The 13,204-nt window shown below is 36.7% G+C and overlaps 1 protein-coding gene across 7 annotated transcripts in view; it reads left to right on the top strand.

The window, feature by feature from the left end:
• The window catches only part of LOC114665927 (regulator of G-protein signaling 7), a 541,984-nt gene that overhangs the window by 382,731 nt on the left and 146,049 nt on the right, over positions 1–13,204 (top strand). For all 7 annotated transcript variants that reach the window (XM_051919312.1, XM_051919311.1, XM_028820591.2 and 4 more), the window contains exon 6: positions 1,971–2,022. In XM_051919312.1, the coding sequence (XP_051775272.1) occupies positions 1,971–2,022 (52 nt within the window). The remainder of the gene's footprint in view (positions 1–1,970; positions 2,023–13,204) is intronic.

The following is a 13,204-nucleotide window of genomic DNA, read 5'->3' on the forward strand; positions in this document are numbered from 1 at the left end:
GAAGGAGACTGATCCACAGTATGTTAGAGGCTACGTGACAATGAGGCAGTGAGGGAGCTACAGTGTAGTCTGTTAAAAGTATGGTATATTCATAAGAATGTCTGTACAATCTACATATACAGTACACTTGTTTTTTTGTGGTTAAAATAAATAGTCTAGAGTAAAAAGTACCAAAAAAATAAACATGTGGCATGCTTGCAGTGTGCAACTATAATGTATTTTATTCCCAACTGTGTGACTGAACAAGCCACTTAATGTGCTTCTGCTCCATCTCCAGTAATACAAAAGGAAACCCAGCCTTGTGGTCTGTAACTTCCTTAGGATAAAAACATTACCTGAATGAATAAATGTAATCAGTTTTAATATCAACAACTCACAGTTGTTTATTCCATTTTTTTCCAATTGTATTTCAATATCCAAACGCCTGCAGTAGTTCTTTAACTCTTAGTAACTGATGTGATCAAATGTCAACAGGTTTTTAATCTCTGAATCTGTGAGTCAGCATTCCACTGCACCACCGTTACACTATGCTTTCTTAAAAAATGGTCTCTCTATTATAATAAAAAAAATCCTGCGAGGACAAGACTATTTAGAAAGGACTTTACCCATGAGATTTTTTCAAGTCACGCCCTCCTCTCATTCATTTTCAACCACGCACACGGTAATCTCACCTCTCATTCATGTGAATGCTTTTGACCGGTACAGTTTCTGCTTTCTCAGCTCTTATAAATTTTAAAGTTTTTCTCACTTTAAGTTCCCAATTAAAGAAGACATATTATGTCCTAATCTTATTGGAGAATTTCATCACGAACGGTTATCAACAGAAGAAATGAGTACACGGGCAATCCTAGCACTGAGAAACGATGAAGTCAAACAAATTAACACCAAAAATGACGATCGGTTACACTGCAAATTGTTTAAATGTGTATCGATAGACTACGCTGAAACAGTTGGTGGTGATTCTGCGGAAGATGAAAATATCAACTTACAACATCCTGAAGAATATCTACAACCATTAACACTGTCCGGTCTTCCTCCGCACGAATTACTGTAGAAAGAAGGATGTATCCAAGAAAGGTAATGTACAGTAGTACATCTTCAAGGCGTAACATTAGACAACAAAGGAGATCTTGATATGCCATTCGTATTAAAACGTTAACAGTTTCTCATTAGAATAGTTTTTGCAAAGACAATTTACAAATCTCAGAGCCAAACATTTGAAAAAGTTGTTTATTTAATAGAGAGAAACAAAAAAAATTCAATCACGTGCAGTTATATGTGGAATTGTCACGATGAAAGTCCAAACACAGAATCACAAATCAATATGACATTGACGAAAATTACATTCAAAAAATTGTTTTTATTTAAGTTTTACAGTAAAAGTGTAAGTTTAAAAAGTTTTTCCGTATTAATTTCAAACCCAAAAAAAACGAAATCGTATTACGCAATGAATAACTCTAACGCAACATGAAACATAATTTACATTCAAATTATTCCGTTTAATATTTTTTAATATGGCTAATTAGTCTGTAATGTAAAATAGTAAATTGAACATCCGCATCCCCATATGCGAGCGGCAGAACCGCAAAGAGGCTAAGGTGTAGCGGAAGCATGGGGGATGGCAAGCAAAGCGAGCAAGGGGACAAGCCCCCTAGTTTCTTTTTAAATGAATAAATAGATAAAAATGAAAGGCGCTATATGATAGATAGATAGATAGATAGATAGATAGATAGATAGATAGATAGATAGATAGATAGATAGATAGATAGATAGATAGATAGATAGAAAGTTTATTTATCCCCAGGGGAATTTTTTTTTTTTTTTGACATTGCATTACTTTGTGTCAAGGATGATGAAATACCACTAGAGAATTATATCTATCTATTCATTAAAAATAATGCAGGTTTATTGGAGTTAGAGTATTATCAAAGTAATATAATTATGTTTTTTTTTTGTTTGTTTTTCTACAGACGCCATATTTTTGGCCATCTAACTGCTGGGAGCCAGAAAATACGGATTATGGTTGGTGAATATTTATTTTACTGCCTTCCAGAATGTAAAGTGAATGATATAAAGGCACCATGTATAATGCATAATGTTTCAATATTATAGTTTGTGTTTATGTTGCATTTCATTTTTTACATTATATTTGGAATTACTGTATTGTGTGCTGGTGAATAAAAGCTCGCTATATTACATTGAACTGATCTAAATGATGCTGCCTGCCATAACCTAATATTGATTACTGGAGGCCGAGGCTTATCTACATTCTGCAGTGGTCAGTTTTATGCCATTTGCTGTGGAAAGTCTGAAAAATTACAATCTCAGTTTTCATTCTAAATATTTTTGACGTGTTTGGTGTTAACAAAAAATGAGAAACTGATATTGGAATAAACTGGCATGGTGCATTTTCACTCCCATGAAACTCCTGTTACATTTAAAGTTTTTGGTATAACAGAGTGTGCTTTTTCAAACACACTGAAGCCAGACTGTGTAATTCCTTCTTGCGATTCTCAGACTTTTTTGAATTTAGGTTTTCAATTTATTCTTAAATTTCAGCAAAATCTGTTTTTAAGTAGAGTTATTGAAATGCCAAGTTTTATAAAGTACAGGTAACACACTGTATCTATAGACTTTCTCTGCTGCTTGAAAGGTGTTTATTTTATTTTCACACAGCTTTAATCCATTTCTTATGATATTGTAATAATTTTGGTCTTGCTGCTGAAGTTGGATTTGAGTGCACAGTGCATCCCCGACTCTGAATGGATTATTTTAAATTATTTTAAAATGTGTTTTAGCATTCTAGTTGTTTTTATTTTTCCATTATATGCTGTCCTTTTCACCATAATAGTTCAAAACATTTGCTTTGCTATATTTTCCAATTTAACAATATGATAATTATTTACTCCCTGCCTAGTAGGACTAATTGGAATTTTAGTCCCCAAAACTCTGTGAGTATATGGCAAGAAAAGTTTATTTTATGTTGCAGAGCATAGCTTTTTGTGTTTGTGTGTTTCGCTCTGCAACCCCAATGTGGTGGAGGAATCAAATTCCAAGATTTGTGCCTATACTACCATGTATTTGCCTTAAATACTGTTATCACTTATATTCCAGTCACATTTATTATATTGTAGTCCTACATTTCACTCTTTGGTTTTTCTACTTGCTTTCTGTGAGGAAGCAACAAAAGCATACTGCTCATATAGATACATTGGATAGTATTTATGTTGATTTTTAGAGGGCATTTGATAAAGTCCCACATGAGAGCTTGAGCAACAAACTAAAAGATGTAGGAGTTTGGGGTGCAGTGCACAGATGGATGTAGACATGGCTAAAACATAGGAAGCAGAGGGTTATGGTGCGAGGAACCCTATCAGGATTAGGTGATGTTAAAAGTGGTGTCCCTCTGGAGTCACTGCTATTTTTAATATGTTGTAGCTTCCCAGCCAGGGTGAAACCTGGAGGAAAAAGGACTGTTGAGACTAGCAAGGTGGGCAGAGTGCGGCACGGAGGACTGTCGTTGGGATACAGTAAAAGGTAAAGAAGGGGTGGTGCCCTGAGTGGAGGGACTGATAAATGGAGGCAGAGATTTCTGGATGGCTCAGCAGATTCTGTGCGAAGAACTGAAGGTTTTTTTTTGTCTTTGATGGTGTCTCTCATGGCCATGACACTGAGGGGTTTAGAGGTATTTGTAAATTGTTCTAATTCATTTTTGTTTTTTTTTTTTGTTTTTTTTTTACAGTCACATGTTCTTATTAGATAGTTACAAATAAATTGTTCTACAATCACTTCTTTGTCCTACATGTCTTCCTTTTCAAACCTGTTACAGTGAGGTCACTACAACATATAATTGATCTGAATAGGAATATAAATAACAAGCTGGTTAAGTTTGCAAACAATACAAAACTTAGTGAATGGCAGCTAATCTAGAACCAGTCAAATCATTAGAAAAGGATTTGAACAGCATAGATTGCTAGGAAAATTTTTGTAAAATGTAATGTAAGTCAATGTAACATATTTCATGTAGGAAGTAGAAACGTCAGATTTAAATACACAACAGGAGGCCTTAAACTTGAAAGTATCCCTCATGAGAAAGATCTAGAAATTGTAGCGGACTTGTCAATATGTATATTGTGGAGGGCAGCAGACAGAAAAAGTTTTGAGGATGGCCACTCCGCATACTGAAAAATCATCAAAAGAAAAGAAACACTTCTTTATATAAGCGGAGTTCACAACTGAACTGACTAGCAGGTTGAGGTTGTTCTATAAATATGGTGGATAGGAGGAAGAGGTGGTGTCAGGGTGGCTGGATCAGGAACTAATGTGGCAGGAATGTGCATTCTGGGTACCGGAAATTATGTCATCAGGGTTTGCCGGAAGTGATGTCAACAGTGGGTGGTGATGTCACTGAGAGGCGGGGCCTTTGGCTGAGCTGCAGAGGAACAAGAGGAGAGAGGATCAGGTGAGAGTGCCAACCCTCAGTCTGGCTGGCGAATAACACTGTTTGAGCCTGTAAACTGTCCCCCATACACTGACAACATGCAGACAGTGTACAGGAGCAATCAGGAATAACAGGATGTTAAGTCATATAGCGTGATGTGTGGAGTACAAGCCAAAGGAGGCTATGCTTAAGTCAAGTACTGTAGCTCACTAGTGAGGTCTCGCCTGGAGTACTGTGTGCAGTTTTGGTCTCCATATCACAGCAAATGAGAAAGTCCAGAGAAGAGCAACTAGGCTCTTCTGAGACTGAAGAAGTTGAAAGTTTTGATTTTTGAAGAGGTAGCATGACTGAAGCATTTAAAATTATGAAAGGAATTAGTACGGTGGATCAAAGCCGTTACTATAAAATACTGGGAACATGGTTGGAAACTTGTTTAAGGGCAGAGTTCACACAAATTTTAGTTAGATTAGATTAAATAAACTTTATTAATCCCATGGGGAATTTAAAATTCACACAAAGAACCATAGACTCATGGAATAAATTAGTAGTGTGGTGGAGAGTAGACTTCAAGGAATATTAAATCTCGACTCAATGTCATTTTGGACAATCTAGGTGGAATGGGATGGGTGGGGTGAATGGCCTGCGTTTGTCACAACTGCTCTAATGTCCTACTTGAATGACATTTTCAAAAACTTTGCTCTAAAATGAATTTTAGACCAAAAAATGGTCAATAGCAATGGTTAGATTTTTGCATTTACATTCAATGTACACATACAGTAATACATAAATCAGAGAAAGTAACAGTCCATTCAACAGGATATGTGACCATTTAGGTATTAAACAGTGGTTACAGCTGTCTCAAAATATCTTAACTGCAGCCTATAGTTCTGATTGGCTGACTAGGTGCCCCAGCAAATGGTGGAATTTTTAATTTTAATCTTCCATTTTTTGTCATTGATCAACAGACAAACACTCATTAATGTTAAAGTGAAAATACATCTCTAAACTAATTACAAATATAAAACACAAAATAATTGGTTGCATAAGTATTCACACCTAAGTCATCACTTGTGCAGCCAGTTAGGCTTAGAAGTAACTTCATTAGTTCAATGGAGATCACCCATCTTGGATTTCAATTGATAATAGATTGAACAGCATGGGTCAGGGGATGGAGACAAGAAAGCATCCAAATCACTGAATATCCCTTAGAGACGAGGACAGTTAAATTCTTAGGAAATGAGCAAGAGTTTAAATGTACTCTATTTATGTGATGGACGTTTGATCTTGAACATGAAATGTCAAATACTGTATAGAGAATGGCATTGTGTTGGGGGAGACTCATGTCATCACAGTCTTGTCCATGAATTTATTTTAATAACCCAAACAGATACGATATTTGTGTGCTAAAGTATTCTTTTAATTGCATTTCAGAAACAACAGTTTAAGTAGACTTTAATAGTGGGGATGGATAAATGGCAAAGTATAAAGACATTCTCAACCCCACTTAATCTAATTCACAGTCACAGAGCCAATCCCAGCAGCACTGGGCACAAGGCAGGAAAAATCACAGAGCATACCAAAGTGAGGCAAGTTTATAAATATTCAATCTGAAACAGTATGTTCAGAGTATAATTGCTAAAATGTATGTATTATAAACATAACAGTCTGTTATAACCTAAATAATTCTTTGTATGTGTTTCAAGCATAAGAGTGGCTTTCAAAAGATGGATTAGCAGAACTTAAAATGAAAGCTTAATTTAATTACAGTGTGCAATCTTCTACATAGCTGTCAGCTATCCTTTTTCTCACATTGCTGATTGATGGCAGACATTTGCCTACACAGGATTATAAGCAGAAGCACATGACTGAAAAATGTTAATCCCTAATATTAACTCAAATGCCTTTAATTGTGTTGATACAGTATGCTACTTTATGTGCTCATTATAAAAAATGATTACTTTTAGTTTACTCCCTATTAAAGTTCAGCTTTATTTTATCACAAGTATATTGGAATTTTTGCTCCCAAGGGTGAAAAATATTGCTGGTAGTTCACATACAAAATAAAACAAAGGAAATGGCTTCCTTAATAGAAAAGCGAGCAATATTACTGAAATCCATTCTTTAACATCCATAATGTTACTTGCTTATTTGTGTCATGATGCTACATTAAAACCTACGGTAAAATAAAATATTATGTACAGATGGCGACAGGATTGATGGGGCTCATTGATAAGATAAAGATTTTGGGTAAAAAAGCATTTGAGGCAAGTGATCTCGATTGGTTGCTGGGTCACTGCAGCATTGTCTTGGTGCTGTGAAGGCAAAACATTAAATGCCTTTGCGATGTAAAAAATGATGAGTTGCAATACCAGAGTGTGATGAATGTATCAATATTAATTAATATTCATTATTGATTAATGATAAATTATTTAAATTAATGGAGAATATTTCTACTGTTCAAGGGTGCTCAGTGCTCAGATTGAATTCTTGTAGTTTTCTTGGAAGACACAGGCATGGGTTTGCTTTTTTGGGATGTGCTTAAATGTTTCTAAGGATCTTCAGTGATGTAAACTCCCCAAAAACACTGGTTTACTGCTGCTATATCGCCAGTAGTGTTGGTCAACAAAACTCACCAAAACGTTTTTCACAATGTACATGCTGTCTTTGCCAGTGACCTTCTTGGCCAAATATGTTCCTGTTTAATTTGTCTTTCAGTTGGCTTAGAAGAATATTTTTGTCCTAGCATCCCATTATACTTTGGGAGGCCAGCTTGACATTACAGAGCTACAGTATAATAGCTATATGCAGAACTTGAGTATGCATAATTAGCCATGTGCTGCAACTGCGAGTCAAGACAATACTTAAAGGAGCTGCTTTCTTCTTTTTGTCTTCTGATTAGTGCAAAGAAAGAGACTTGTGAGTGTAGGTGTTGGAGCATGTGAGCCCTGTGATGACAGGCGACCTCTACAACCCTGAATTGGACTAAGAGTCATGTTATGTTGGTCATTCTGCTGGTGTGATTTCTAGCATATAATTTGATTAATATTTTGTAAGTCTCTATTTGTAAACTAGACAAAGAAAATTTTAAAGTAGATAGTGTTGCAGGAGGCATGTTTTACTTCATTGTTTTATTTGTAAACTAGACAAAGAAAATTTAAAAGTAGATAGTGTTGCAGGAGGCATGTTTTACTTCATTGATGAGAGCAATGGTGCTTTAATGTTTACCTCACCAACTCCTACCAGACTTGGCAAGGGTTACTACGTTTGGACTTACATGAGTTTATAAGCCATCCACCATAGGAACTTCATAAACTGACCAAAAAAAAGCAACTGGAGGATGAGTTGTACCTCAGCATTTTTGTTGGTAACTGGTTAGGAAGGAACAGGAAAACTTAATTTTATTGGTCTAAAGCATGTTTGTTTATGATTGGTTTTGATTCGGAGCCCATTCTGTACTACTACACTGCATTGGTTTATTTTTTGGGGTAAGAACGGTATAAAGTTGGTCATCTTGCCTTTACCTCTCTGTCTCTCTCTCCATCTGGCCATTAAGAGAAGACCATGATAAAGACCTTGGCAGCCATATTGAGATAGGCTCTCATGTGGCCTATTTCAACACTCTGTTCAAGGGCCGCCTATGGAAGGAAGAGGTACTGCTACTTAGACTATCTCTATATATAAAATCCCTATGTGCGTCCAGGTGTCCGTGTGTGGGTGTCTTCTGGTGAAGTGCGCATGCGCGGGGCACGGTGCGATGCGCGATATTACTCTCAGAGAAAGTTAGAGGCGTTTTATGGAAATACAAACCAGTATTACTGCGAGAGGGAATTAAAGGTACACAATACAGTGACGCATATTACAGCCACATACAAGCCAGTATTACTGTCAGAGGAGATTAAAGGCATATTACCGATGCGCACGCCTGTATTACCACCAGAGAAAATTAAAGGTATATTACGGACGTACAAGCCAGCGGACGTACAAGACGGTATCCTTCAATAAGGGCGCACACAGGCATCCTTCAATAAGGGCGCGCACAAAAAGGCGAGCCTCAAAAGGGCGACTTCAATTGGTCGCAGCAAATAAAGGCGCGCGTGAATAAAGATCTGCACCTTTGTTGCTCTTCACATATTCCAGAGCCATTTGAACTAAATTATCTACGAACGCCTTTATTCGCCGCGCTCAATTGAGGTCGCCCTTTTGAAGCTCGCCTTTTTGTGCGTGCCCTTATTGAATAGAGCTGTACAAGACAGTATTACTGTCACAGAAAATTAAAGACACACAATATACGGCGGCAACCCACGAAGAACGGTGAGCTCAGCAAGTAAATATCAACAAAAGAAAGGCTGAAAGAAAGAAAAATACGACCAACAAAAAGAATGAGGTCAAAGTCTCTTGCTATTTAATATAGACTGTTCCTACTAATGTTTATGCACTACTGTTCTAGCGCCCGTTATTGTAACGGGCTAAATGACTAGTAAGATTATAATGCCAATATTCACATAGTACTCTCCTTACCTAATATTTTTGGGCATTTTTGTTAATAATACATAATTAAATGTGTAGCTTAACTCCTGCCTGTTTCTTTACTCAGCTTGTCCGAGGTTACAGATGTAGAAGGGAAAGGGGGAGGATATGCTAAAGTACCTGAGCGCAGAGTGGTAAGTGTATGGGATTTTAGCTAATTTATTGAGGTTTACACAATAAAGAGCATAAAGAGGAAAATAGGGTCTCCATGGGACCTTACATGATAAAACAGTCATTAAAAGTCATGGCAGGAGTAAGTGTCTTTCTGAAACTCCAAGTGCAGTAAAAATTACACTATTACTGATTTCTGAGACCACAGATGGACAGCTGGAATGAGCTGCCTGAATAAATTATTACTTCAGTTAAAAACAAGAAATTGGTTGAAACAAATGTCAGCAGCCACCGTAGCCCAAGATGACCAGAGTTGGCAACCCGAGTTTAGAAAAACAGGAGTGCTGTGAAGGCAAAATAAGATTACATTATCAACAAATGTATTAGACTAATGCACAAAGTGGGGCAGTTCTAGTGCGGAAATAAAAGTGTGAGCCTGTGATGGTGGAGTGACTGCTCTCTTCTTAAAGATAAAGGTGCTGATAATTGTCCACAGCTCTAGATGTCCTACCTAGGCAGAGACAGTTATGTTATGTAACAAAATGAAGGTGTGAGTGCCAGAGAGTAATCTTCCACTCGATGCAGTTTTTTTTAATTATACCACAGTGATAAGGTTGGTAATCATTCATTCATGAATCAAAATATTTCTTGGGCACGGTGTCCATCTTATTCCAGTTAAAGCATACCGAAACAGTAAAGGATGATAGTAACAAATCCAAAAGCCTTCATAAAATTAGGTGCTGGTTACTGTAGCCTTCATACATTTTCAGAGTGTAGGATGGAACTTTTGGTGGACCTTTAGCTTTGCTCACAGGGGGTCTCATTTATAAAACTTTGTGTTGATTCAAGTGTGAAAATATGCATATGCCCAAAAACAGCACAATGCATACACCAAAAATTTATAAAACCTGGCGTACAGACATTTCTGCACAATTTACCTTTATAATTCACAATCATTTTGTAAATGTGTATGTGTGAACGTGCCTTGAACCCCACCTGGTTGCCCCCCTGAAAAACAGACTATAGTAATCAACCCTGTACATATACAATCACAATGGTGCAGACCTTCATTGGCTGGTAGAGCAGCCCTCCTAATGATACACTGAGTCCTTGACTGTGCTCCACAACCGAACAAGAATGTTCACAGCACTCTAGTGCCTCTCCTCCTCATTCTGGGGGTCATGCAAAGGTGGAATACACTATCACCTGGCACATGTAATGGCATGATTGCTGTTATAATGAACAGTACTGGCCATATGAAAAACTGAGGGTTCATCCAGTGACCTTACCAACAAGCCAGCCACCAAATGCAGTGCAATCACAAAATGATACACAGGCCACTAAGACATGCCATTTGTCAGTCTCCTCTTGGCATCACAGATGACTTGTGTGTTAATTGAAATGTCACAGCATCATTCTCGCTAGGTGTCCTTATTGCAATATGAGTGCAGTAATGTGCTCTGATTATGATAGGAAAACCGGACACAAATTACCTTTTAATGTAGGCAAAAACATATTAATACACAATCAGTCGGCACAGCAGGCATGATGGGGTGAAGCTTGGCTAAGGTATTCCTGACCTGTAGGCCATTGACAAAAAAGCCAAAAAAGTTGCTTAGTGCAAATACACAAAAGTGGCCCTCTTAAAGGGAACTTAAAAAAAGCCTGGACATCATATTCATCATTTTTAAAGTACGATAAGTTTCTCACATCAACACACATTATAATAACGGCTCTGTGATATGAATTATACAATACATGTGAGTCATCACTTAGCTGGTTTGGCTGCAATTCCCTTCTTGATCAATGGTGTTGTCCTTTCCAGTTTCTCTGAAATGTTGCATACGAATAGGTCACAGTTGCTGTAAATATAAGTGAGGACTCAAAAATCTCTTCTCCAAACGTTCACATATCTTCTGTATTATTAACATAAATAGGCCATGACACGATGCTTCTATAAAAGGTCTGGACATTAAGCTGAGAGTAATTGAAGTAAGCAATGAATGCACACACAGGTTTTAGGTTTTGTGTATTTATTTAGCTGGATTGTAAACTAAACCATTTCATAAGTTAAAGTTCCCATTTAAACTGGAAGTCTATGTGACATGGAAAATCTGCATGTATCATGTCTTCTATAAAGTCTACTTTCTAAGAGCATTCATAGATGTTGTCAAATATTTCTGCTCACAGTTACATTCTGCCTTGTTTATAATAGCTACAAAATCTAATAAACACCTTACATTATAGCTCGGATTTGAATTAACCATTTTCTGTCTGAAAAATTAGGATTGTAACATAAGTTTAAATTTAATTTTGCTGCCAAAGGCAGGATACTATGGGACAGGATTTATTAAATATTAAAAGCAGCCATATCAGATATTTTTCAAATGAGCACAAAAATATTTGAATAATCAATATAAATAGCCTCTGTGAAATAGCTGTCACAAATATTTACCATAAAAGTAACAAATTGCTTCATTAAATGCAAGGTTAAAAAATTACCTGAGCAGCATATTCATTTGTTTCTTTGAAAGCACACTGCCTTCCTGTAGGAATAAATGGGGATCTTTTTGTCACATATCTAAAACCTCTCTAGAATTTTCACACAGTACATGGAGTATGTCTTAGAAGTCTAAATTTATTGTTAAATGTGTATTTTATTCTTCTGTATTTTATTTCTGGTTCCAGCCAGATAGACAGAGTTCAGCTCTTGTCTTTTGTTGGACTTTTTCATCATTTTAGCATGTAGTTTCCTTGTTCTTCCATCCATGCATTATCAAGCCCACTTAATCAGATTTTAGGGTCATGAAGCCAGAGCGTTCCCACCAATAGCTTTGGGCCCAAGGGAGGAACCAGTGCTTCATGGGGCAGCAAGCCATCACAAGACTTCATTTTTATACATTTATTATTTCAATTAAGAAATGTCAAACAATACTTTTTTCACTTTTGTAAGGGATTTATTATAGTTCTACATGTTTCAATAACAAGAATTAACTTATCCTCTTCATAATAATAGAGAAGAATGTTACTGTTCCCATTTTTCTTTGGATAACACAGATATCATGGGTATGTAATGATAACTCCTTACTCTGACTGCCTTTTTTATCTTTAGCCACGTTGAAAGTTTGTCTTTCTTTTTAGTTTTCTTTCTTTGTAGTCATTCTGGAGTATATTTCAGAGGGGTTTGTTATTTGTTATAATATTACAATATTCATTTTTTGATCTTCTGTAAAAAACAAATTTCCCTCTGGGGACAATTATAATGCTATCTATCTATCTATCTATCTATCTATCTATCTATCTATCTATCTATCTATCTATCTATCTATCTATCTATCTATTGTAACCAGTAGGAGGCACCACCGAGCCTTAAGGTAGCCAATGACTTACTTATAACTGCAGATTCTGGGATGGCCGCTATTCTAGTTCTTCTTGACTTGAACGCAGTATTTGATACAGTTAACCATAACATTTTACTGTCCCGACTTTCAGCTATTGGTATCTCTGGTGCTGCTCTTTCTTGGTTCACATCATACCTCAGTGATCGCCAGTATTATGTCTTCATTAGGGAATACAAATCTGCCAGTAGTTGGAATATTTAGTTAATGGGTTAGAAGTCCCACTGTTCAACACATGGTAGGAAGGGCTGCTGTGCCATATGTCTAATCCCATGCTGTTGGTGGGTTCTTTAATACTTCGAAGGTGAACACCAGGTACTGATGGAAGGTTAAGCAGTTGGAGGGTCTTTACCTACAAGTGATCCCTGACTCTAGGAATGTGGAGTTTGAAAAGTGGGGATAAAAGTGGCCAGTTCATGGTTGAGAGAGCGTGGAGTACATGGTTTAGTACAGAAGGAAGCAGAAAATGGTATTCTACAACATCAATAAAACACTGAGCTTGTTTATAGGAAGGCCAAGAGAGGCATTCGGATTTGTTGACTTGTTACGTTTATTGTGTACTGTAGATACACTTCATATTCTTTTATCGTTTGTGTCCTCTTAATAAAAAAGACCTCTTTTTTTTTATAACTTTTGCTTCTGCACATTTGAGGCCATTACAGAAGTAGTCCCTACTGTCTATAATATAGACATATGAAACATGTGAGACTGCACAGCCCAGGTTAGG

Source organism: Erpetoichthys calabaricus, chromosome 15 (assembly GCF_900747795.2).
Source record: "Erpetoichthys calabaricus chromosome 15, fErpCal1.3, whole genome shotgun sequence".
Lineage (NCBI taxonomy): Eukaryota > Metazoa > Chordata > Cladistia > Polypteriformes > Polypteridae > Erpetoichthys > Erpetoichthys calabaricus.